The sequence below is a fragment of the Sycon ciliatum genome, chromosome 7 (genome assembly GCF_964019385.1).
Source record: "Sycon ciliatum chromosome 7, ocSycCili1.1, whole genome shotgun sequence".
NCBI classification, from domain to species: Eukaryota; Metazoa; Porifera; class Calcarea; order Leucosolenida; family Sycettidae; genus Sycon; species Sycon ciliatum.
In genome coordinates, this window is record NC_088649.1 from 19,011,097 (window position 1) to 19,038,683 (window position 27,587).

The 27,587-nt window shown below is 49.5% G+C and overlaps 1 protein-coding gene across 3 annotated transcripts in view; it reads right to left on the reverse strand.

The window, feature by feature from the left end:
* LOC135821161 (tripartite motif-containing protein 2-like) overlaps positions 1-27,587 on the reverse strand; it is a 274,795-nt gene that overhangs the window by 134,637 nt on the left and 112,571 nt on the right. For all 3 annotated transcript variants that reach the window (XM_065334230.1, XM_065334229.1, XM_065334228.1), the window contains 3 exons: positions 24,717-24,851; positions 16,065-16,227; positions 6,760-6,948 (listed from right to left, as the gene is read on the reverse strand). In XM_065334230.1, the coding sequence (XP_065190302.1) occupies positions 6,760-6,948; positions 16,065-16,227; positions 24,717-24,851 (487 nt within the window). The remainder of the gene's footprint in view (positions 1-6,759; positions 6,949-16,064; positions 16,228-24,716; positions 24,852-27,587) is intronic.

Here is a 27,587-nt window from a genome sequence, read left to right on the forward strand (position 1 = left end):
TGCATTGAGGTACCGATTTTTGCGCAAGTCTTTGAGGAAAGAAGCGTCGAGATTTTTGTTGGCTTGCGATAAATCGATGGCGAAGACTATGTACAATTGAGAACTGTGTTGGTTGACCATTATTTGGCAAAAGAGAACTCGTCTTTGTTTCGGGTCAAATTGCGCCATCGTAGACGATCCCCAAACGAGTGTTTGGTAAAACTCGCCACCGATGTACGACTAATGACTACGCGCGCGAACCCTTCTGCGACGTCGGAAGTAATCGACGACATTGCAAAAGAAGTGTTTATCGATGCTTTAGATCCGCCGATTAAAGATAAAGTAATCGATTTCGATCCGCAGACACTAGACTCAGCGCACCGTAGAGCACTGGTAGTGGAACTAAACTTACAGAAGTCGAGTACGGTCCTCGCAGCCGCAGCCGCAGAATTTGCATCTGTTTCTCAAGTACGCGCACCGCCGAAAACCTTTGACGAAGACGAACTTGTAGAGCACAGTGTAGCTGAGCGTGTCAGCAAAATTTTGTTGGAACACCAGAGACCGGCGAGTAGTCGACGTTGCTCACCTTTGCCTGATTGTCGAGAATTCAAACGCTCGCACAGCTCGGAATTGCGTAGCCAAATGGGGGATCGTAGATCGGATCGTAGAATCGGTTTCCGCGAACCGCCTGTTTGTTTCTTTTGCCAGCGTCGAGGACACATTGAACGTGATTGTTTCACCAAAAAGCGTTCCCAAAACTCGCAACATTTTGGCGACCGCTCGGACTCTCATAATTCTTTAAACCGCTTTTAGTGGCTGACGAGAGGCTGCCCACCACTTCGACTCCGATATCGAAAATCACCACCGATACGAACACTTTTGCCTCGACATTTAAACCTTTCACTTTGCTACTGCCGTACTCGATCCTGTTATTTACGATGTTCCTTCATGCCTATAATTAAGTTAAGTCGACTGTCACTCTGTTATTACCGTACTCGGTCCTGTTCTTTATGATGCTTGTTCACGCCCTTAAATTTGTTACGTCGATTATTATGAGATTTCCGTTCTTGTGCATTGCCTTAATGTTACGCTTACTGGTGTTCGTGGTTTCTATTGTGAGGGGGGTTGTTTCCCCTGTGTTCACCCGAACTGCCCACTCAATCGTCGATATTGGACAAAAGGCTGCCATTTGCAAATAAAAATTTCCAGACGACAAAAAGGCAAGGGTGCAGTGGTACCAGCTCTGGTGGGTACGGGGCAGCATTCGCGCTTATTCGAAAAGATGTATTTGAAACATTTGCAACGATGTTTTCACTCGCGCCTCAGTCCACAGTTGGTATCGATGCACTCCAAAGTGTGACGGAGTCTTCAATTAAAGTGCATGGGGTCGCCCAGGTTTGTATCGCATTCGACCATTCGACAATAGTAAAGACTTAAGCTTTGGTAGTGGAAGGGGTACAGGAGGAGGTGATTATTGGTGTAAACACTTTGACTGGCCATAGCATGAGCATTTCATTCGAGTCCGACCACACACTAACCGCGTATCGAAAATCGTTCGAAGAGTTATTATTATGGCTCAACATCCGAGTTTCAAATTATTATTATTATTTATTCTTCTTTTACTAGGGAATTCCCAACAGGCGTCAGCGCCTTTTTACAGGGAACCCTAGGAATAATTTGATGGATGAGCGAAATTCAGCTGGTGAACTAGACATGCGGCAAGCCAGTGGAAGTGTATTCCACCAGGCAGCGCCCAAATAAGAAATTGCAATAAAGCCATGTCGGGTGTTAGCGGGGGGGGGGGGGGGCAGAACAAGAGCAGCAGAGACTTGGCCACGGGTGGTGGCTGCAGTGCGAGCACCATGGGCGCGCAAGGTAAAGCGGTCTCGCAGAAGAGGACTAGCCAGTCCATTCAGGAAGCGGTAAACAAATACATAAATACATAGGTGAAGTTGAGGCGTTTCTCAAGGGCGTACAAGTTAGTATGACTGTATAGAAGAGTGGTGGGAGTCATTCTATCCAACGAAAATACTCTCTTTAATGCTACGCGGCTGGCAGTAAGAAGCTTGTTATATAGGGTTTGTGATAACCAATGAATATATGCAGTGTTGCCAAACTCAAATGTGGACTGAATGATCGATAAATAGAAAAGTCGTTTGCCAAAAATGCTGATATTCTGCTTTGCATGGACAAATGCTCCGACATTTGCACATACTGCATCCACCTGGAGTTCCGTAATTCCAAAACACACCATCTCCTCCTCATCATCTCTATTCCCAAAGCTTGACGATAAAGTTCCTATAGAAGATAAGAGTTTGCTTAATAAGTTTAATTGGTCTGGTTGTGTGGGGGATAGCGCTGCGATTTTAAAAGCATTTACAACGACTTTTGTTAAGCATGCGATCAGTCATTGCGGTAGATGATAATGACGTTGGAAAGACAGACGAAACACATCACACTACTACACTTACTGACAATCGTCCGATCCGCCACAACGCCCATCGATTATCACCGGATAAAGCGAAGCTGACGCGTAAATTAGTAGACGACATGTTAGGGCAGGACATTATCGAACAAAGTTCTTTACCGTGGGCCAGCCCAATTGTTTTAGCGAAGAAGGACGGAGGTGGGACACGATTCTGGGTTGATTATCGGAACTTGAATAACGTAACACGAAAAGACGCTTTTCCTTTACCGCGTATGGATGACACGCTTGACACATTGCACGGCGCAAAATACTTTTCGACTTTGATTGATTTGCAATCTGGTTATTGGCAAGTTTTGGTAGCGCCTGAAGATCGAGAAAAAACTGCTTTTGTTACACCACACGGTCTCTGCCAGTTTCGCAGAATGCCTTTCGGACTCACTTAAGGGGCCGTCCATAATTATCGGTCTTTTACGCGAAGAGAAAAAGTTTCGTATATGGGTGGGTGGGTCAAGGAGAGTTTTGTTTTTAAAAATGTTGATATGTGAGACATCAAAGCATTCTTGCTGTCAAGTCAATCTGTTTTCCGTTCAGGGGGGTGGGTGGGTGGGGGAGGGTCCTAACTAAACTTTTTCGTTTCGTGAAAATTATCGATAATGCTGGATAGCCCCTAACGCACCCGCCACATTTCAGCGATTACTTTCTACTGTTCTTAAAGGTCTTTTGTATGTTAAATGTTTAATCTATCTCGACGACATCATTGTTTTTGGTCGCACACAAGAAAAGCATGCAGAAAATCTTTTAGCTGTTTTGAAAGCTCTCGAGAGCGCAGGTCTGAAGATTAAACCTAGGAAATGCAATTTGCTGCGTACGGATTTCTTTTTCTGGGACATTGCATTTCAGAAAAAGAGGTTACACCAAGTGCAAAGAAAGTAGATCAAGTTTCTGAGTGGCCGATTCCGAAGACAATCAAACATGTACAGGGGTTTGTGGGTTTTGCAAACTATTATCGCCATTTCATTTGTAACTTTGGTCGTGTTGCTGCACCTTTGACGAAATCGTCCAAGAAGGGTCAAGTTTTTCGGTGGGGTAAAGAACAGTTGGACGGATTTATGAGACTGAGATCCTAACTTGCAACTGCATCTGTTTTGCCGTATCCAAACTGGAACCGTCCTTTTATTTTAGACACTGGCGCATCGAATTCCGGACTTGGCGCAGTTCTTTCACAGCTTGATAAGGATGGTGTAGAACGACCAATTATTGCTTTTGCTAGTCGTAGTTTATCGGACCCGGAACGAAATTACAGTACAACTTGACAAGAACTTCTCGCAGTAGTATGGGCAACTGAGCATTTTCGAGTCTACCTTTTGCATGCGCAGTTACAGATTCGTTGCGATCACCAAGCGTTGAAATGGCTACGTACTTTCAAAAATCCATGGGGACAAGTTGCCCGTTGGATCGAACATTTGTCGGAATATGATTATACATGGATACATCGCCCGGGCGCACAACACGGAAACACTGATGGTCTTTCAAGATACCCTGTCGATGACGCGTCGCCCACGATTAACTCACTACATTTTCTAGGCAGTGATGAGGCATGTAGGGAATGGCAAGAAGCTACTGACAACGATCAAGATCTTAAAGAAATCAAAAACGTATTACAAAGCGACAACCGCAATAAGCAACCGACTCGTCCAGGCGCACACGCTCTCTGGACCGAAAAAGGTAAACTTTTTGTCGGCAACGGTTTGGTTTATCGAAGACTTAAGATTAATGCTAGCCAATTGATTGTTCCTCGCACATTTCATAGTCTTATTATTCGTGAAGCGCACTCGACAGCGGTGACCGGCAATTTTGCCACAAGACGCACGATTGCATTAGTCGCGGAAAAGTATTTTTGGATTGGGTTTCGCGCTGAGATTGACGAATTTTGTCGCAGGTGTACCGACTGTCAGCGTTTGAAAGCAAAGAATCCCGTTGATCGTGCACCTTTGCAACATTTGGCTTCTTCCAAACCGCTCGAACTAGTTGCAATGGATCTGAAGGGCCAACTGCCAATTTCATCATCAAAAATGCATATATTCTCGTGGTTGTTGCTCATTTTTCAAAATGGACTGAATGCTATCCATTGCCAGATATTCGTGCATGTACTGTCGCTCAATGTTTTGTGAAAGAGTTTGTGTCTCGCCATGGTTTACCTGAGCGCATTCACACTGACCAGGGTAAGCAGTTCGAATCACTATTGTTTCGCGAGCTATGCCTACGTCTTGACATTGATAAATCACGAACGACTCCGTATCATCCGCAGGGCGATGGTGTGGTTAAAAGAGCGAATAAAACGATCCAGAATATTCTGAAGATTTTTGTTGATGAGGCCAATTCGAATTGGGATGAGTTACTTCCTTCGACACATGCCTCTCGATATTTTGTTTCCTCCGCCTGCCGACTGACTTCCTGAAACGCACAAATCTTTTGCGAAAGAACAAGTTTCAAAGTTGCGTTTTTCCTACGATTTGGTTCGACAACATCTCGATTCTAGTCAACGTTGTTCTAAAGTCCGTCGCGATCGAAAATCTCGCCCTAGCCCATTGAATGTAGGTGACCAGGTTTGGTTACATCGACACCCGCCGCCTCAAGTTTCGCCAAAATTTTTCAAGTATTGGTTGGGACCATGGGAAGATGTTACGTATGCGATTGAACCTCGATTTAAGAGTCCTATCCGCCATCGGCCTTGCACAGTCCATCGAAATCGCCTTCGGAAATGACGCAAGTGGGACCTGCCACACGCATACCACTTGCTGCGCATACACGAACACCGCTTGCTGCGCCTGCACACACGTACAATACCCGGTCTTGCACTTCAATTTAATTTGAATTGTCTCATTCACAAATAATTCTTTGATGTCGCTTCCTCGCAGATCGACGGATTTCGCCTCGCCATTCGTTTGCCTGTTTCCTTACTGTTTAGTGCCTACTGATATTCCTGTTTTGTTTCAAGTATACAGCCAGCAGTTCGACGAATTTCGCCACGCCATGCGCTCGCCTGTACCTTTGTTGTCTACCGTTATGCCTGTGTTTTGTTTGAGTATATGTTGAGTGTGCGAGCAGGCACTTCGGAAGTTGTTGTCTTCCGGGGTGCCTGTCACTTCGTTGTCGTTGTCCTTTTCCTTGGTATTGCGTGTGCGGGCAGGCGCTAGCGAAAGTTGTTGTCTTCTGGGGTGCCTGTCGTTTCCTCGTCGTTTTCCTTGTCGTTCTTCTTAGAATCGCCTCGCCTCAAGATTTACAACATTATATGCATGCCTTGAAATAGAGATTACATTCAGGATTGTGTTTACTACTGCTTTAACTATTTTCCTTGCCGTTCCCTCAGAAGTTATTCGCAGGTAATTTATTTTAGAAACCTATTTCTCTCTTTCTCTCTCTCACACTCCCTCGCTCTTATTGCGGCTAATTATTCCCACTCTTTCTCTATTTTGTTGTCCCATAAACGTCTTTATATTCGATCTATTTGCAATTTTTCTCCTTCCTTTTCTCTCGCGGAGTCTTTTCAAGTAGGGGTGGTATGTTAGGTTCACGATATCACATATGCACGCACTCGTAGGCACTCACACACTCGTACTCACCTTTACAGGCTCGCACTCACCCTTGTTCCCTTTTCTAACCTTTTCTTCCGTTAGCCTGGGTAGCTGGATTCGTGCTTTAGCACATTCATTTCCATAGCTACCCAGGCCCTTGATAAGCTCTGGCTTGGACATTTTCTCTGTCTCTCTTTCCAACGTATCTGGACCTGAGACTTGAGTTATTGACTCTCGTCCTTTTGTGACCGTGGCTGTTCGCGTGTGTGATCTGTTGATCTTAACAATACTATCTCTACACACACAATATAGATATTGCGTAACAGCAAGGTACAGTTGTGCTCAATGAAATCTAACCCAAGTGCAACACCATCTCCCTGCACCAGTTCTGGTATTTGTGCATGTGCAAGCCGAGGTGCATTCGTACCCTTTCTAAGACGTCAAAGGTATGCAAGTAATAGTTGAGGGCGCCAACCATCAACTTTTTTCGGATTTCACCGATTCCTACAGAACAGCTGTTAACTACACTTGCATCCATGCACGCAACCATACATACACAAAAACACCATAAATACACACACATCGACCCGCCCGCCCGCCCCAAAAGACAAGACAAGTTGTTTGCTGTTCTTTAACCAGGTTGTCGCTAGTCACATAGAGTATTGATTATCACAGTGTATGTGCCTAGCAAAGTGCTCAGTAAGGGTAGACTGGTCACTAGTCACACTGATCTTTAGTTATAGGTTTTACTGTAGACCTTGAACAAAATGTACTCACCTTGTTGAATGGTGGTAACAGCTGCTGAGACACGTGAAACCTTATCACTAGTGTCTTGCTGCTCCTCCAGTAGTTGTCCAATGCTTGTGGAGGTTGTAGCATTTTGCTCCTGTAGTTGGCGGACAGTTGTGTTGGTCTGGTTTTGCATTTCCACTATGCGTTGACATGCTGCTGTTGTATCTTGTTCACCTATATACATGATAAGATAGGTACACATAAACCGGCACACTCTCACATGCACACACAAGTGTATGCACCCATGTACGAATGCACAAGTACACACACACACACACACACACACACACACACCCACACACACCCACACACACACACACACACACACACACACAAACACACACACACACACACACACACACACACCTTGGACGCGATGCCATATTCTAGCTATGCGGACCCCATGGGGGGGGGGGGGGGTTGAACAAGTTCAAAACAGTGGGGGCGATGTCCTTTGGTCTACTGAAACGCCGACCGCAATTGCAAACGTATTTTGTTCACCTATATACATGATAAGACAGGTACACATAAACACACTCCCACATGCACACACAAGTATATGCACCCATGTACGAATGCACAAGTACACACACACACACACACACACACACACACACACACACACTCACACCTTGGACGCGATGCCATATTCTAGCTATACGGACCCCATGGGGGGTTGAACAAGTTCAAAACAGTGGGGGCGATGACGGAATTGGTGCTTTGGTCTACTGAAACGCCGACCGCAATTGCAAACAATGCAGAAGGAGCTACGGTCTGCGTTGGTTGCTCTGGTCGAGCCACGGATGCACTTGTGACGCTTCATGCCTGTGCGCAATAGCACACAGCGGTTGCAGCGGGCGCTGTGGAAGCTGCAGCGTTCGAAGGACATATTGTTCGTAACCGGTGACCCAGGTGTGTCAGAAGATGCCTCTGCTGGTAATGTTGCTGGCGAGCACTTGTGGCGGGCAAATCTACCCTTGCTCCGGAACCATCTGTTGCACTGGTCGCATTGCCAACTTCCTGGCTGTTGTCGCTTCCTGTCACTTCCACGACTGAAGTAGCGGTGACAAGTTTGGCACACAACCGGTGATAGTCGAGGTCTGTTCTGCTTGTCTGGCAGACAACAGTAAGCCTTGCACCATTTGGAGCGAGACGACACTCCATGTCCAACGTATCTCCCCAGCGCTCCAGAACTTCAACATTCATTATCCTGTCATTCCATACATTTTGACGACTGATGCCCAGTATTGTGCGGACACAACGGAGATAAAAGACAGACAACGCATAAATATCAGCCTCTAGCGGTACCCAGCATTCGGACCCATAGAGCAGAGTCGACAGCACACAAGTATTGTAAGCTGACCGTTTGATGGATATTGTCAGTGTTACATCGTGGAATGTCGCTTCACACACACACACATACACACACACACACCTTTGACCTTTTGACCTTTGGACGCCCATCGCCAGAGGCGATGATAGCAATGCAACGGCAGAAGCCATAGCAACTTGTGCTGGGATTGCACCATTCAACAGCTTGCAAGGCTGAAGAATTGGTAACACTATTCAGCCTGGTCTACACCATACAGCTACTTGAAGTGACTTTTTCCGGCCAGTGAATCCCAACACACACACACACACACACACACACACACACACACACACACACACACACACACATACACACACACACACACACACCGTTGACCGTTGACGCCCATCGCCAGAGGCGATGATAGCAATGCTACGGCAGAAGCCATAGCAACTTGTGCTGGGATTGCACCATTCAACAGTTTGCAAGGCTGAAGAACTGACCGTCACTATTCAGCCTGGTCTACACCATACAGCTATTTGAAGTGATTTTTTCTGGCCAGTGAATCCCACACACACACACACACACACACACATGCACACACCTGACCTGGCACACACACACACACGCACACACGCACACGCACACACACACACACACGCACACACACCTTTGGACCTTTGGAAAGCCCATCGCCGAAGGCGATGATAGCTATTAGGCGAGGCAGTAGTTCTTGTGTCGGGATAAATCATTCGGACGGCGAAAGTCGCGGCCGCAGACACAGACGAACACTCTTGGTTGGGGCTGGCTTGGTGGCTTCCGACGGCTACGTTCGCGCCAGTCCCTCCGGTCCTGAGCAAGGTGTTACCATTGCGTCTCCGGGATACCGGTCGCACGCAGGTCTGAAGCTGCCACATCTCTCCAACGACGCTTGGGTCCATGGCGGGGCCGCGTGTTAGTGCCCTCCGCAAACAGGATCTGCTTTGGCAACCTGGTGTCGTCCATCCTTGCGAGGTGACCAAGCCATCGCAGGCGATTCGCACGAATGGCCTCCTCCAGCGAGGCTGGCATGCCGCTGCGCTTCGCCAAGTCTTCATTTGACAGGTGTTCCTGCCACTGCTGGTCTCGGGTAACACTCAGGATCGTGCGAACACACTGTCGATGGAACGTGTCCAACCTGCGCAGGAGGGGTGCCTTCAGCGTCCATGTCTCAGAACCATACAGCAGCACTGTAAGGACCACGGCCTGGTAGACCTGACGTCGGATTCCAAGCGACAGACCCGAGTTCCGGAAAATTGGTTGGAGGAGGCTACCAAACGCCCTTGATGCCTTGGCGAGACGAGTTGTGACTTCGGCATCCAGCTCTCCATCGTCGCTGATCGTACTGCCGAGGTAGGTAAAATCGCTGACCACGCCGATCACGTCACCAGCACTCCCAGGCACCACAATATCAGCACGGATGACACTCGGACCAACCGCCAAGAACTTCGTCTTCTGCACACTAACAGTTAGGCCCCAGCCTGACGCACACTGCGTAAATTCCTTCACCATCGTCTCCATGTGCTCGTACGAAGTGGTATACAGGGCAGCATCATCTGCAAATAGCGACTCCGACACGGATAAGTCTGTGAGTCTGTGCTTGGCAGTACAGTCGCCAACCAACTTGCGGCCGATACGATGTTTCATCGGGAAACTAGGCACTGTGGATGTTGAGCGCCAGTGTGCAAGGACGGCAGAGAAGTAGAGGTTGAACAACATCGGAGCCAGGGTGCAACCCTGGCGTAGACCATTCTCCACCCCAAAGCTGTCAGACTGACCACTACCCACGCGAACAGACGCCATCATACCCTCGTGAAGAGACCGGATCACCTGAAGCATGCGCGGAGGCACACCGAGTTTCTGCAGGACCAGCCAAAGCGCTGTTCGGGGGACCGAGTCGTCCGCCTTGCGTAGATCCACAAACAAGACGTACAGATCAGATTGATGTTCAATGGCTTTCTCGAGTACTTGGCGGGCAGCAAAGATCATGTCGATGCAGCCCCTGCCCTTCCGAAAACCGCACTGAGACTCTGGTAGCCAGTCTTCAGCGAGTGGCTCAAGCCGGTCCTGGAGCATGCGAGCAAACAGTTTGCCCACAACATCGAGCAAGCTGATGCCACGCCAGTTATCGCAGCTATGCCGGTTACCCTTCTTGGGAATGGGGACTATCTCTGCATCACGCCAGTCAGCAGGGACCGATCCAGTTTCCCAAACCCTAACGATGAACTCATGGAGGCGACCCAACAACAGTTCACCACCACAACGTATCAGCTCTGGCAGAATGCCTGATTGACCACTGGCTGTGCCATTCTTCATACGGCGAAGTGCACGTTGGAGCTCCTCGATGCTAGGGACGTCGTCCAGATGTTCACGAACATCCAATGCAGGCATGCTGTCAACAGTGTGTTGGTCAAATTGGCTCTGCGTATTTAACACCATCTCAAAGTGCCGTCCGAAACGAGCACGAACAGCATCCGCATCTTGGATCAAGTTGCCGTTCTCATCCAGCACAGCAGATGTATGCTTTGAAGTTCTGCCCTTCTCAATTTCCGGCAGCTTCCGGATGCACTTCCAGCGAGTGCGCCCATCTTTCTTAGCCTCCTCAGCATCACGCACTACCTCTGATATCCAGTTCTCCTTCGCCATCCGCACAGCCTTTGCCACTGTACGTTGTGCCTGTCGAAAGGCTTTCCGAGTATCAACTGTATCGTTTGACAGCAACGCTTGATGGCAGGTATTCTTGGCATCAATGAGCGGCTCAAGAGTCGAGCTGCTCTCCAAGAACCAGTCTGGTTGAATACGTTTACCAAAACCAATGATGTCAGAGGCAGCAGACGTAACAGCGTCACGGATGCCAGACCACTCTAGATCTATAGACTCCACCGACTCGCTGGGCACTGCAGAATCCCTGGCCAGACGCTCCTGAACACTATCCTGGAAAGCTGTACAAACATCAGTGTTCCGCAGACTCCTCACGTCAAAACGCTTCCGGTTGCCGCTGCCACTTGTACGCCCATTGCGCGGTGGAGCACCACGACTCAGAGCCAAACGTGCACGGACCATGTAGTGATCAGACCAAAATGACGCGCCACGCATGACAGAGACATCCTGACAGTATACGTGCTGATCCTGTCGCATAATGACATAATCAATCAGGTGTGGTTGACGTGTGGCAGGATGAGTCCAGGTTCCACGCTTGCGTAGCTTCTTCCGAAACCAGGTATTCAAAACGCATAGTGAGTTCCTCGCGCAGAACAACAATAAATCCTCACCAGCCTGATTACATTGACCAAGACCAAAGTCACCAATGATCTGATCCCAGGGGGGCCTATCGTCATACCTGTCCCGAAAATCACCAGTTCCGCGTGACCCTACTCTGGCGTTGAAATCGCCCAGGAGTACAAATATGTCGTTACGGTTGACTTTGTCAACGATCGCCTGCAGGTGTCTATAAAATGTCTCCTTCACGCTGAATGTCGCTTTGTTGGTGGGCGCATAGATGTTGATAACAGACAAGTACTGATCACGGTGACATCGATCTCCGCGGGGTAGTTTGTCCCCCTTCGCGTGAAGTAGGATACGAGCCGTGACGATGCGCGAGCTTACGGGGTCCCACTGTTCTCCGCCACGCCGCCACGCCGCCGACATCTCTGGATTCATCCAAATTCCAACACCCTCGTTCCGTCGGGCTGGTTCTCCCCCTGTTGGGATTGGGCGACCAGAATGAACGAAGGTACAATTGCCGATGGGCCACACATCACTGCCGAACCACTTCGTCTCTTGAATTCCCGCAACTCCGACACGGAATTTTACGAGTTCCGCCGACAAAAAGTCCAGACCTCTGTCCACTCGCGACACTGACTTGTTTTTCCTACATATCCTGGCATCACCTGTGTCCTCTACAAGGGACTGGACATTCCAGCTCGCCATAAAGAGAGTCTCTCGCTCCTTCCTCGACTTCCTCATCGTCCTCATCCTCGTCCACAACTATTCGAAAATTTGAAAATTTTTCAAACAAGAAACACTGCCTCGTCTCGCTTGTGCTTGTGTACCTACTCCCAGCAGAGCGCAAATCCACTGGGACATGCTGCAGCAACCATGGCCTGGTCTACACCACACAGCCATGGCTGCAAACGCAGCTATCCTTCCATTTCGGTCAGAGCCCAGAAAAGTGCAACCGACCTCTTCAACTACAACTCACACACACACACACACACACACACCTGGCCTGGCACGCACACACACACACGCACACACGAACACACACACACACACACACACACACACACACACACACACGAACACACACACACACCTGGCCTGGCACGCACACACACACGCACACGCACACACACACACACACACACACACACACACACACACACACACACACACACACACACACACACACACACTACTATTACTACTGTGTACAGCTACGCCCTATCGGGCCACGTCGCGGGAGACAACAACAAGAAGAGAGAAGAGAAGAGAGAGAAATCGCAAAGTCAACAGTACTGGGCATGGCGTTGCAAGTCCTGTGGCCTTGAGAACAATCAACCAGGTGATGGAGTGTGGGCACCCGAAGTCCCACCTAGACTCCACTGGAAGAACATCCCACGCAGGGATATCAGTGATAGGCCAAGCGTTGAAAAACAGCCATGAGGTCACATCGTCTAGAAGTCCACAGCGCTCGAACTGAAATTGAAGGATCAAACAATTTCCCACGCGTCGTCAGGCAGAGTAACTCTTCTTCCTGCTTCACCATCCATCTCCAGCAACCGTCTCCACTCACAGCTCATGTCTCTGCCACCACTGTACTCCGAGCTTAGCAGTTTGAAACCATTCGGGGCTAAGCTACACCACCGCGTATGGAGAGACGAGGAGGACAACGGTCGTGAAAGAAAAGACACTGCCCTGGCGACCGTGTCGCGGAACCCTCGCCCGACAAATTCAGAAGCACGCCAGGGGCGACTCTGGTGGACCAAGAGCCACCCCGTGGCCTAAGGCTAGTAAGAGGAACGACTGAAAACTCAGATAAGACGGAGCTACAAAAAGTGCAACTGTCCCCTTCAAGCACAGTTGCACACACACGCACACGCACATGCACATGCACACGCACCCACACCCGCACCCGCACCCTCACCCACACCCACACCCACACCCACACCCTCACCCACACCCACACACACCAACATACACCCACACCCCCCCCCCCCCCAACACACACAGGGGTCACACATAGGTTTATTTAATCCTCAGTGGGCTGGCTGTGGGCCTCGCCGGCTGCTCATGTCATCGGCCCACTATAGGCAGCAGCAGGCTAGTCCTTGGTGGGTCGTTCGCAGTGGCGGGTTTAGGGGGTGCGCGGGGGGGGGGGGGGCGCACGCCCCCCCCCCCCCCTCCCCTCAAAGGTTTCAATCTAGGATTCGAAAATAAAAGACAGGGCTGGGGGCGCGCGGCCGGAAACGATCGTCGAAAAGCGGTTGCACGGTACGGTACTCGAGCTGTTGTTGATTGTACACACTACAGAGTAGCAGTGAGCATGCACGGCTACAGAAACACGGTGACCTGACTGTGTACACTGTTGTACAGTGTGATCGCTGCTGGGAGCCTGGGACGCGCTCGACGCGTCTTGAGACTTCTTTCCGCAACTTTCAAGTTTGCACAACGATGTTTTGAGGTCGAGGATGATCGCCTGAGCCCTCAGCCAAATCCTGGACACACCACTGGTTCATGCGTCTGCCCCCCCCCCCCTCCCCTCCCGTGGGCAGTGTAGATCAATGACGATCGAATGTGATGACATGACGCGACTATTATCGTTTGCTTTCTTGGAACTGGTCTATCATCACATAAAAATAATAGACCTACTGTTGTGGACATGGAAATCCGGTCGCACGTCTAGCGGCCCCAGGGCGCTGGCCATGCAGCCGTCGGTAAGCGGTACACACGTGCATGGCTGCCACTTGCTCCGATTTTTCGGAAATCGTCCGATTTTTGATCGCCTGTCCGACAAACCAACCGATTTTGTTCCCAAAGAGGGACAACCAATTATTTTATTTCGAGCGCTTTTTAGTCCAGTTGGCCGGTCATTTGTACACGTAGATCTACGTACATGTATATGTACTATAATGTAGCTGTAAAATGCTCGCGTGCTTGCATGCACTTGGAGTATGTACGGTGTACGGGATGAGCTGTAGCAACGGCGGTTGCTACAGGCGCTAGGCAGCTTTGCACCTGCAGTACATGTACAGTATATAAATATGCCGCCACTGCGTACTCGTACTGGATCAACCATCATTGACGTAGTGATGATCGATCGTCAGCCGTTTCGGCGTCGCGTTGCGCTGCGCGGCGCTGCATGCAGTTCACAGGGTTCATCATCATGCCCTGTTCCTGAATCTTGCCGTTTCTGGTGTATGACGACGATCTTTCCGCTTGATCTGATGATGGTTCCGTACCTCGTCCACCCGCAGCTACGAAGAGAAGGATTGCAGTGTCTGATTCGTCGTCTGACTCGGATGCAAGTGAAACTGAAGCAGTTGAAACACAGTCTGTGGCTGCTGTTCCAGCTGGCAAAAAGAAACGGCGTTGTGTGAGCTATCAAGCTGTCTGGGAGGAGAACCCGATGCTGAAAGATTGGCTGACCAAATCAAAACAGGCGGATGGAAAAGCCTTCTGCAAAATATGCCAGAAGGACTTGGAGTTTGGGAATGGAGGAGCATATGACTTGGAGCGCCATGGAAAATCGGTGGCTCATCAGAAGCCAGCGAAGTCTACGAAACGCAACCCAGTCTTTCTGCTACAGTGTCGCAGGCCTCTGCTATGTTGCAAGCGGTGACTGATGGTGAGCTGTCAATGGCCTTTTACATTACCACTGTTTGTCATACTGTGCAGTTCATATGCAATGTTCTTCAGTGGCAACCACCTCCGTTTTTTCTACATGCACAGTATAGCTGTAGTTGCTACAATTTCGTAGACTTCTTTTTCAATATTGGGGCATGATGTATCTGCCTGGAATAGAATAAAGCAGCAAGTGTTCTTGTAGAATGTTGCTACAAGACTACGGTTGCTGCATAATTGACATGGTTGTAGTGCGTGTGCTGGACAGTTAAAAATGTGTTCTGGGGCACAAACAGCAAGCCATTTTCCTAAAACATTTCATCGCGGGTGCGCTGCCCCCTGCACCCCCGCCCACGGATACGCCCGGACCCCCTCAGATTTTTCTCCCTCCAAGTGTGGCAGCCCTGCACGTGCATTTATGCTCTGCAGTGCACATGATGATCCAATCGGATCAACAGGTGCACTGCAGGAAGCGTTCTGTACGCGCTGAGGGCGCCGGCCCCGGTCAATCGACTGGATTTCCATGCACGCTACAGTAGATCAAGCATATTATTGAACATCTAGATGAAGTCTACGGGACTCCCTAACCCTATGTGCTGCTTGTGAGTGTGCGTGTGGGTACGTCGTTATACGCACAGAGGGGACTTGGTAGTATTTGCAACTATGTTTGTGCACATGGATGTGTGTGTGTGTGTGTGTGTGTGTGTGTGTGTGTGTGTGTGTGTGTGTGTGTGTGTGTGTGTGTGTGTGTGTGTGTGCATGCTGGATACCAGGCTAAATATAGTGGCGGTCAATTCATCAGCCTTGCAAGCTGTTGAATGGTGTAATCCCAGCACAAGTTGCTATGTCTAACATAGCTGTTCGCTATCATTGCTTCCGCGATGGGCGTGTCTGAGGTGAGGTGTTTGTGTGTGTGTGTGTGTGTGTGTGTGTGTGTGTGTGTGTGTGTGCGTGCGTGTGTGCATGCGTGTGTGTGTGTGTGTGTGTGTGTGTGTGCATGTGTGTGCACGAATGTGCGTATGCGGAGGTGTGCTCGCATGCCTGGGTGTGTAATACCGTGTACCTGTGGGAGTGGGCTAAATTTCTGTATACTTGCCTTTCTCCAGTCTCTGCGAAAGTGCACCGAATTGTTGCTGTGTTTTATCTGTGATAGATTGTTGAGATGCAGTTAGTGCGTCCACCGATGATAAGATCTCTGTCAACATAGCCAAGACAGCGGTGTAGTCAGTGGAAGGAATGTCTCTCTTCAATGCTTCCATCTGAAACACAATGTACATTCATCAAGACATTGGAAAATAATGAGATGACTGAGTGTCACCGGATAACAGATACACAATAATGAGACATAAAAATGGCATAGCAACATAACGGTGACATCACAATGGGTACATTTGATTACACACATTTCAGTAATCAGTTATGTTGGATGCACCGTTCGTTGACACTAATTCCGTTGTCAGAATCGACGGAATCCGATTCCGTCAAACCCATCAATTCTGAAGGGAGGACGGAATTGTTAAATCTCTCGCCAGAATTGACGCGCTCGACATGCATGTACAAGCCATGATAGGTGCATGTGCGTGCTAGGTGCATGTGCGTGCTATGGTGTACGGGATCCCAGGTGATCCCCTATTACGATTTTTACGTTTAGATGTGGGCTTTGCGCAGCAAAGCCTAGTTAGCCCATGCACACACATGCTGGTGGCGGAGTGCTGCGAGTGCGTAGTACGTGACCACCTCGTGATTAAGCCGTGTGCGCCGCGTGTGGCCTGGCAAAATTTTATGGACAATTGTGGATCCGGCGTCTAATGATTTGGAGATGTGTTTTGCTGAGCTGTCTTTGGGCGAAGGAGCGTTCTTTGCAGTTGCAGTTTCTGTGTCAAGTCAAAGGTTTTTGCAAGTCAAAGTTTTTCTTCCTTCCGAGGTTTCCCCCTTTTCTCTGTTACTTGCTGAGATGAGCACCCGACGTGTCGCGACCCGCAGCATGGCTGCGCGAGCTCCTCCTGCTACTGCAGCACCCCCTGCTCCCCCGGCAACGCCGGCTCTGGCGCCTGGGTTTTCTCCTGGCCAAATGGCAACCCTCCAGGCCTGGATCGCCACATCGGTCCAGGCGGCTGTTAGAGGCGTCGCCCCTGAATCCTCGCGTCAGGTGGAGTCCACACGCCGACTGTCCCGCCCGGCTGCCCCTGCCAACACTGCCGATCCTCGGGTGCAGGTGGAGGAGTCGCTTCCCACAGGTACGGGTATGTGTAGTAGTAGTTCCACACGTGTGCCTACTAGTGCTAGCCCCCTACCTCTGTGGCTGCGTCGACTATCGTCGACGGGCTGTCTCCCCCTAGTGGTGTGACTATCCATAGCTCTCGTGTGCCTACTCCTAGTATGAATATCTCTAGCAGTCTTCCGTACAATGATTTCGTGTGTAACCCTAGTGCTGTCAATGTCGGGTCCCGTAATGGGGTGACTGACCACGTGCCCCGTAGTACGTACAACAAGGTGCTGCACTGGGAATATGGGGAGCTTGCGCTGTTCCTCACCCCCTCGCGGACAAGCCAGCCGCAAAGCGAGTCCTGGTGTCAGAGGATAGTGGCCAGCTAGTGTTCTCTCCATCCCTGCCATCCCGCCGCAAGCTGGAGAGCCTGCTCGTTTGGCTGGAGGCATGGTCGGTGTATGCGCACTAATCTGCGACACCCAAACCCGCAAGGACGGTGTCGCTGATCACGTATCACCTTCGTATCATTCAAGCGGCGAAACGATATAGGTGGGCGACGGTGTGCCAATATGACGAGGAGTTCCGTCAGAAACTCGCCCACAGCCCTGGCATGCAGTGGGATGTGGTGGGTCAGGACCTGTACATTCGCTGTTTCACAGGCTAGCCGCTTGTTCTCTGCCCGCTCTGCACGCGTCTCGGACACACCGCCAACACCTGCACCTCCCGGGACCAGCGCAAGCCCGGCACGACCCAGCCAGCGTGCGAGCTGTACAACAAGGGCCGGTGTAATTTTCGGAATTGTAGGTATCGCCACGTCTGCAGCTCCTGCGGAGCTCCCGACCACGTCGCCACCCGGTGCGGGGCTCACGCCGGCCAGTGAGGCCCCGGCTAGTCCGTATCCTGCTTTATCCACGCACACACCTCACACTTCTGTTGTTTTTAATGCATTCGTGTCTGATTCGCACGCACATACTTGGTCCGGCTCATCGCAATTGTCGCTTATCTATCGCCACTAAGAGCAGGAGTTTTGTTGCCGCTCTGTGATTTTTTCAATAGGCATAGTGAGGAAGCATGATACAAGAATTCTCTCCGCCACAAGAAAAAAAATTCAGCCATAGAACCAGGTGAAGCGATTCATACAAGGGAAGCAAAGTAAGCAAAATGCACGAAATAAATCAGCGAAGGAGCGCGTTCTTGCACTCACACCCTTACAGGTCCAGAGTTCATTCAACTCTCCATCACTCGAGCTGCCGAGCTGCCGCCGTTACATGGGCTGACATTAAAGGGGAAGTTAAGGCAAAAATTAAAATTTCACCAGTTGTAGTCTTCGGGGTGCTGAGTCGAATGGTCGTGGTCCGAGGAAGCTGAGACGCTCCCTTCCTACTTGAATCCCAATCGAACTCGCGCACTTCCACCGAAACTGGGTGACTGCGCCCTACTAGATGGGGATTCGTATGCAAAATGTCACTAAAAGCGCCATTTCGTTCTTATAAAAGCACGGATGACCGCGATTGGCCCATATGTTGTAGTCTTTTGGACGCTGAGTCGACTGGTTTTGGTCCGAAAAGGCTGCGATGCAGCGTTCCTCCTTTATTCCCAATCGAACATGGTTGAACAAGCGGTCACGTGCTCCTGCGTACGCCAGTCACCTGGTCACCGTGCCTGCAGGGTACAACTTACTAGCCTGTTTGACCATTTTTGGGTGCAGTCCTGTCACTCGAGTTGAACCTTGGTGTGAAAGTTGTCACCTGCTGGCGTGGTGACCAGGTGATTTGGGCACCCAGGAGCACGTGACCACTTGTTCAACCATGTTCGATTGGGAATAAAGGAGGAACGCAGCCTTTTCGGACCAAAACCAGTCGACTCAGCGTCCAAAAGACTACAACATATGGGCCAATCGCGGTCATCTGTGCTTTTATAAGAACGAAATGGCGCTTTTAGTGACATTTGTATACAAATCCCCATCTAGTAGGGCGCAGTCCCCCAGTTTCAGTGGAAGTGCGCGAGTTCGATTGGGATTCAAGTAGGAAGGGAGCGTCTCAGCTTTCTCGGACCAAGACCATTCGACTCAGCACCCCGAAGACTACAACTGGTGAAATTTTAATTTTTGCCTTAACTTCCCCTTTAAATAATTGCTAGTGTCTAGCTGCTGGCGTAGACTGGTAGAGTATCTCTTGGTTTTTCAGCCTGTCGAGTGTCGTCAGGCAGCAATAGGAAAGGAACAGTTGTGTCTGTCACTTCGGTGCTTGAAGGAACCGTGGGCAGTGTGACCTGTGTGTCACCACAATGTGTTTCAACAGAGCCTTCGAATGAGGCATACAGGCCTCTCCAGACAGCTGTCATACGCTCCACTGGATGCGCTGAGGACGACTCTTGTAATGCTGCTGCCAGATCCACGAAGCTTTAAGGAACAAAAGGAACAACAAAAACGTCCATTGCATGCGCGCATCGCATCAAAAACTTTCTTCTTCAGCATGACGCTCATACTCCTCTGCTGTGCAAGAGTGCCTGTCACGCTCTCCAGGATGTCAGTTGCCCCCTGCTACAGTTCCGGTCTTTGGGTCGCTGCGCTTGGCTTTTGGTAACACAGACAGTGAATGGCCAGATTTCCACTTCCCAAAAAAGTCGAACACATCGCAATTCAAAGCGCTAGTCGCAATCATTTGTTTCTTTAGTGCCTCATTTGATCTTGCCATCACAACCTCTCAAGCAAAAGTAAGTTAGATATCGTGATTGGACTGGGTTTTACCCGTCAAAAAGTGCGTGGGAGATAAGCGACAATTGCGATGAGCCGGACCAAGTACACACCCTGCCTTACTCACGCACACCCCTCACACTCCAATTGTTCTGCAGGCATTCAAAATTGAATTGCTCGCACACCCTGATCCTGCATTTGTTGCCCATTTGTTAGATGGTTTACGCTATGGTTTTAGAGTTGGCTCTGACGGTCCCCGTCATTCTTTGCTTTGTGAGAATCTTGGTTCGGCATTTGTTCCCCCTGAGATTGTTTCAGCTTACCTCGCTAAAGAGGTTCAGCTTGGTCATGCGGCCGGTCCGTTTCGGCAACCCCCGTTCGCCAACTTCCGTTCGGCTGGCATCGGTGTCATTCCGAAGAAGTCAGGTGGCCACCGCCTGATAGTGCATCTGTCCGCGCCGGCCAGCGCTAGTATCAACGATGTCATTCCCGAAGACCTGTACAGCCTCGAGTACATTACTGTGGACGTCGTCGTGGGGCACATGATCTGTCAAGGCAAGGACGCGCTAATGTACAAGGTGGATATCCGCCACGCGTTCCGAAACATCCCCGTCCACCCACACGATTGGCCCCTCCTAGGCATGGTGTGGGACGGGCAGTATTTTTTTGACAAGGTCCTGCCATTCGGGCTGCGATCTTCCCCGGCTCTCTTCAACCTGCTGGCAGATGCGCTATGTTGGATACTCCGGCACAACTATTCCCTGGCCGACCTTGAGCATCATCTGGACGACTACATCGGCGTCGCCCCGCCTAGCCCCTCTCCATCGTCATCTACCGCAGCCATTCAACAAGCAACGCTGCTAACCGTGTTTGAGAACTTGGGCGTTCCAGTGGCTACCGGCCATGACAAGGTCGTCCCTCCAACGACCGTGATGACTGTGCTGGGGATCAAAGTTGACAGTGTGCAGCAGGTGACACGGCTCCCCCAGGATAAGTTCGCCCTCCACACAGCTCTGGCAACTTGGCTCCGGCGCACCAACTGCTCCAAGCGTGAGCTCCTGTCCCTCAAAGGCACGCTTTCCTTTGCCGCCAAGGTGGTCCCCGGGCCGCACGTTCATTCGGCGCCTCATTGACCTCAACACAACGGCTTCCTCCATGTCTGCCCGGATATAGGGCCCGGATCCCGATCGACGAGGAAGCGCGCCTCGACATCGCCTGGTGGCATCGCTTTGCGACCGACTGGAATGGGAAGTCCTTCTTCCACGACCAGGCCTGGTCCCGTTCTCCTGACCTCCAGTTGTTCACAGATGCCTCCGGCGAGGGCTACGAGGGCTACTTCCAGGGCGACTGTTTTTTTGGGAAGTGGCCGGAAGAGTTTAAATCTCCTCAGCTAAGCGTTGTTATGGTTAGAGAAATGGTTCTCATTGCCCTAGCTTGCTGCATTTGGGGTCCGTGCTTGGCAGGGAAGAAGCTGCTGTTTCATTGCGATAACGAGGCGGTAGTTAGAGCTTGGAAGAATGGTTCATGTAGGAACAAGCAGGCCATGGCGTTGATCCGCTTTATGTTAGCTGTTGCCGCTAGGCACAATTTCATAATGTATATCCGCCATATTGCTGGCATTAATTACGGCATTGCTGATGCTCTTTCTCGCTTGCAGCTCACCCGCTTCCGTCAACTGGCACCAACGGCGGCTGCTTCGCCAGTGCCATGCCCCTGCCCGACCGTGCTGCTCTAGGCCTCGAGGCTGATGCCCTTGTAGCAGGTTCAGTGTCGGAACGCTCAGCGAGAATGTTCTCCACTGGCATTGATGCCTTCAATGATTATTGCGCTAAACATATTGTTAACCGAATTTGTTTGCATATCAGGCTTGGAGACGACTTTGCTGTGTTACCGCGCCTGATTTGTGGTGGCTGGATAATGAAGATTGGTACCCTCGCGTTGCTCTCGCCAAGAGCTTTCCAATAAGCCCTTGATTGTGAAAATCAAGTGAAGAACACCAAAGTTATGACATGGAAAAGTTGAAAATTGTACTGACATTTTGTAATTCTGGTGCATACTGTGCTAGTAATCCGTCCATAAAGGGTTAAACCCCTTGCACCCTCTAAGGAGGATATCGTATTATTTGCTACCGAGCTGTCCCGTACGATGTGTGTGGCGACTGTGCGTGTGTATTTGTCAGCGGTACGGTATCATTTGCTGTGCAAGCAGGTTCCTGTGACTTTTATGCAGTCCTTCCGTCTTTCTGCAGTTCTCAAGGGCCTTGAGAGGAGGCAGGGTCCCGCAACCACGACGCGGAGAGGTCTCACTGGGCAAGATCTGGCCGACTTACAGCATTTCCTACCCTGGTCCAACTACAGCGAGTCAGACCGCGCAATGATCTGGGCCAGTGTCTTGACAGCGTTCCACGGCCTCCTGCGGGCGAGTGAGCTCCTGGCACCGCATGCAACAAGAGTCGATAGAACGCGCACACTAACCTGGCAGCAGATCAGCGTCCAGACATCATCGGCAGTCGTCCGCTTGCGGGTGACGAAGACAGCCCAGCTGGGTGACGGCGACCAAGTACAGCTGCGCGAGACGCGCGACGACTTCTGCCCTGTGTGTGCCCTGACCGCCTATCTGGACCTTGCGGGTCAGAGAGAGAGGCGACGGAGCCAGTGTTTGTGTTTGCGTCTAGCCCGTTTCTGACCAGGGAGGAACTGACCAAGATTAAGCAGGTAGCCCTGAGGACGAACGAGGTCAGCTCTAACTCCATGCGTATCGGTGGCGCTTCACTCATGGCTCAGCGTGGGGCAAGTGAATGGCAAGTGGGGCGGGCGGGCCGCTGGAGAAGCTCTGGATGCGAACGTTACATGCGGCAGGCAGCCGGGATGCCTAGCTTGTAAGTTATTGAGCGGCGCTCGCCATGATAACTAGTACGGGTATGCCTGCACGGGCGCAGTATTAGTGTTAGGAATTCGCTGCACCTGCAGCCGTCGTCACAAAGCTAGCTCGTTGTGGGTTGCGGGGAACGGGATGCCATGGTTTCTAGGACTACAGTCGACCTACCCTTATAACGATAGCCTCTATAACGATATTACCCTTATAACGATATTTTTTCTGCCAAACCAAATCACTCCATTGACTTGTGCATACAATGCCTTACCTCTATAACAATATTGCTATAACGATATTACCCCTATAACGATATAAAATGGGGTGACCAATCGACATTTTCCATTTTATAACTATATCTAGCAGGGATTATGTAGAGCCCACTATCCAGGTAGGGCAAGCTTCACTTGAAAAGTTGCTGAGACATGACAAAATGCTATGGGGGCACCAGTGGGCACCTTGCTATGTACATAATGTGCATGTACGACAGTTTTTGATGCTATGAAGAGCGTAAAAATGAACAAAATCCATGTATTATGACGTATGTGTATGAAATGAACCAGTTACCCCTATAACAATATTACCCTTTTAACAATATTTCTTGGTCTGATGCAAATATCGTTATAAGGGTAGGTCGACTGTACTATCTTTTTGGGGCAAACGGGCCTCCTATTATGTCTGTATGTTGTGACGCCTGATGCCAGGCAGTCGTGTGAGCCCTCGGTGGGCGATTGGCTGGCCTCGGTGGCCGCTTGTGTGCCCTCAGCGGGCAAGATGATATCGGCCCACGGTGGGCAGTTTGCTTGCCTCGGTGGCAATTTGCACACCCTTGATGGGTGGTCTGCTGGTTTAGCCCTCGACGGGCGGTTTGCTGGCCGCGGCGGCCATTACCCCTCGGCGGGCGGTTTGCTAGCCTCGGCGGCCATGTGTGCGCCCTCGGTGGGCAGTATGCTAGTTTAGCCCTCGGCGGCCATTTGCGCGCCCTTGGTGGGCAGTAGGCTAGTTTAGCCATTCGGGCGCCCTTGTGGGCAGTATGCTAGTTTAGCCCGCGGCGGGCCGCTGTGGCCATTTGTGTGCCCTTGGCGGGCGGATGCTAGTTTCAGGCATGCATCTTTACTCAACCAATTATTATCAAAGAACATGATCTGGAATATTCGAAGTGTCCAAAAGAAATCATGGCAGCCCCCAACCCAATGTGTCTATTGTATGTTTGTGCACGCCAAAGTGAGCGGTACGTTGTGCGGGTGTCTGCGTGTCAGAGCATGGGTACACCAGTGGTGTGTGCGTGCATGTGTGCGCTTGTGTCTGTCTGCATGAGTGCACGAGTGCCCAAGCTGGGCGTGCGGGTGCACTTGGAGGTGATTGCATGTTGACGGGTGCAGGGGCTAATGAATTTTTTACATGGCCACAATCCGGATTTATAAAACCGGGGTCCAGACTGTGTAATCGAAAGCACCCAGCAATATCACAGTTGAATCACAGAGCCATCACAGTATAACAGTGACATCACAATGATATCACAGTGACATCATAGTGACATAACAGTGACATCACAGTGACATCATAGTGACATCACAGGGACATCTTAGTGAAAAGGCAGTAACATAACAGTGAGACGAAGATGAGGCAACAGTACCATAATTCTGAGCTTAGAAACAAGGTCAGAGTTAGGTACTAATGAGTTATGCAGCTCTAACTGCCAACCCAGATTTGACCCCTGGCCTAAGTTAAAAATGATTTCATCGTCATCTTTGGCTCTATGCACTCTTATGCATCACGCACACGCACACACTGTATTAGAAAAAAATGTTTTTAAATCTTGGGTGTTGTGTGATCAACTAATGAGACTCTCCAGCTGAATCTGCCCTCTAAGTCCCCCCCCCCCTCCCCATCAACACACACACACACACACAATACTCTGCTTGCACCCACACACACACACATATCTAGTATGTACAGTAAGATATCTGTACCTGAGCTAAGGCTTCATTGCTCCTCTCCATTGCTGCAGCTGCGCCATGTTTAGCTTCAAGCACCGACTTGCTGACACGAGTTGCTTCCTTGCTAACAGCAGCCAGTTCGTCTTTAGTAGCAGTTATCTTCAAATTCTGTGAAGCATATGTAAATTGTGTGTTTGCACATGGCACAATCAATGATACCATGACAACACACAATGATCCAATGGTACCATTACAATTATTATAATTATTTTTCTTCGGACTTTTCCCGTTTGTCTCTTTCGCTCAAACCCGTTAATAGTTTATGACTTGGGGCTCCCCGCGTGCTAGTTTGTACGTGAAGTGTGTGGGTTACAGTGAGGGTTGCGTCCCACCCGCCTGTGTGGATTCACAGGAAGTGTGAGTTACGAAGTCTGAAGAAAATGTTGAACGGCCTCTGCTGGGATGACGACTAAACCAAAGCTCCGTGGTTAGAGCATCGCTGGCTACAAGCGAGGGTCCCTGGTTCGAGTCCTGGTGCTGACAGTCAATTTTTCTTCGGACTTTTCCCGTTTGTCTCTTTCCCTCAAACCAGTTAATATTATTATTATAATTGTTATAAAACGAAGGTAAGTTATGGGTCGCAAGTATCCACGCAAACACACATCCAGTCATAATAAGGCACTTGTCATAAGTATCCGAACGTTTTCGGTCCCTTCTCATCAAGGATTATACAGGGAATGGCTCAAGTTGGAAAGACTAAAACTTATATAGCGTTAAGATAATTAGATAACAACACTCGTGACAAGGTGGAAAATTATCAAGTTTAGCACGACACAAAACTCGAAGGGAAATAAGAATAGTGACAACAACATAGTGAGCAAATTAAGTTACATTGTTACCACCTCGACACCAAATACAATATCAATATCGGACACCGGACAAGTTGGAGTAAGAAGCTCAATAGAAACCCGCAATGGAGGAGACGTAGCTGAAAGGACACTGGGTATCGCGCACCCAACGGTTAGTGTCAAGAAACGTGGAAGGCCGCGGAAACGCGTAGAGACGGATAGTGGTGATGCCACGAAGAGGCCAGATGACGGGACATTGGAGGAGACAACACCCAATGGAGCTAAGAACTGCACTTCGTCAATCAAGCAACATCTGTCAGCCCGTACCAATTGTCACGAGTTGTACAGTGATACTGTTTTCTCAATATTGTCACGTGGTAGATGTGCGTTGCATTTGGCTGTGTTAGAAGCTTTGAATATCCGTAAGTTAGATCCTGAACTTTGCGTACAGAAAGAAAATGTGTTGTCGCTACAATTGTTTGGTGTTACTCCTCGTCGAGGTGGTAACAATGTAACTTAATTTGCTCACTATGTTGTTGTCACTATTATTATTTTCCTTCGAGTTTTGTGTCATGCTAAACTTGATAATTTTCCACCCTCGTCACGAGTGTTGTTATCTAATTATCTTTACGCTATATAAGTTTTAGTCTTTCCAACTTGAGCCATTCCCTGTATAATCCTTGATGAGAAGGGACCGAAAACGTTCGGATACTTATGACAAGTGCCTTATTATGACTGGATGTGTGTTTGCGTGGATACTTGCGACCCATAACTTACCTTCGTTTTAAAGTATTATCCGCCTCCGACCTCTTTTAAAATTATAATTGTTATAAGTATTATTGTAAAGGCGACGAGGAGACAATAACTTTATTAATGCGATTAATAGTATAAGTGAAGCGGACATTACAAAATGATTAATGAGAATACATGTATCTAAAATGGTTGTTCCTAATCGATTTTCTTGAGACTATCTTCAGGGAAAAAATCTTTTTTTCTTCTAATTTATTTAGTCTTCTCTCCTACTTTTGTTTTTTTTCACACCTCACCTTGTATACTTACCACTATCCGATAACCTGTAAGTAGTTTGTTTCTTCGTAAAGCCTCTATTGTGAGACGATTTTTTCCCTGATGATAGTCTCAAGGAAATCGATTAGGAACAACCATTTTAGATACATGTATTCTCATTCATCATTTGAGCCGCGCCAAGCTAAAAAGTGGCTTCGTGTTTTGCCAACAAATCGAGAAAATCACCAAAACGTCACAGTTGGCAAAATTCTACTCGAGCGCGATCGCGAAAATATTCACTTTCAAGTAATGTTTGCAAGCGGATGAAGAGAGAAGCCTTTTTTATGTTTGAGCAAAACTTCTTCAGTGTTCCCTCTTTCATCGTTATGGGGGGATTCCTCAGCGCTGCCAGAGATCGTAATGGAGCTTCTAGAGAATGTGGAGGTGAGCAGGATGACATTCTGTATCCGTGTGCGCCCAAACCTACTTGACGAGGAAGAGTCGCTCATTCATAGTGGCTGTGTTTCTTATCGTGGCCACGACTAGAGCGGCGAGTATAGCCATGGGGAGACGTCTACAGTACAAGCCTTCCGACTATCATTCTGACAAGCGGCCTGGTGAGTTGGCTCTTGCTGCGATGTTTCACTTTGTTTCGGCTACCTTCAATTTAGTGTTCATGACGTGGCATGCTGGATTCCAAAATTTCCTCGATTCAAGGAAATAGTGCCACACGACGAAGCGATGCATTGACTCTACCTGCTAGCATATTGTCCCGTGGCGCCTTCTACCAGTATCCATGGCAAGGAAGGAGAATGACAAGGACTAGGACGGACAAAGAACCAGTGCCGCTTGTTAGCGATGTGCAGTCTACTGGACCTATGTAGGTGCGAGGGCAGTACACCAATGGAGCTAGATCTCTGACACAGCACTACGAGCTACATGAAAGGATTAGTTCATCCTGACATAGGTGATTGGAGAGAATATGACGGACTGACTCTTGGTAAGATGCGACGTTCCCCAACCCAGCGAAAAATATAGTCACAACATCATG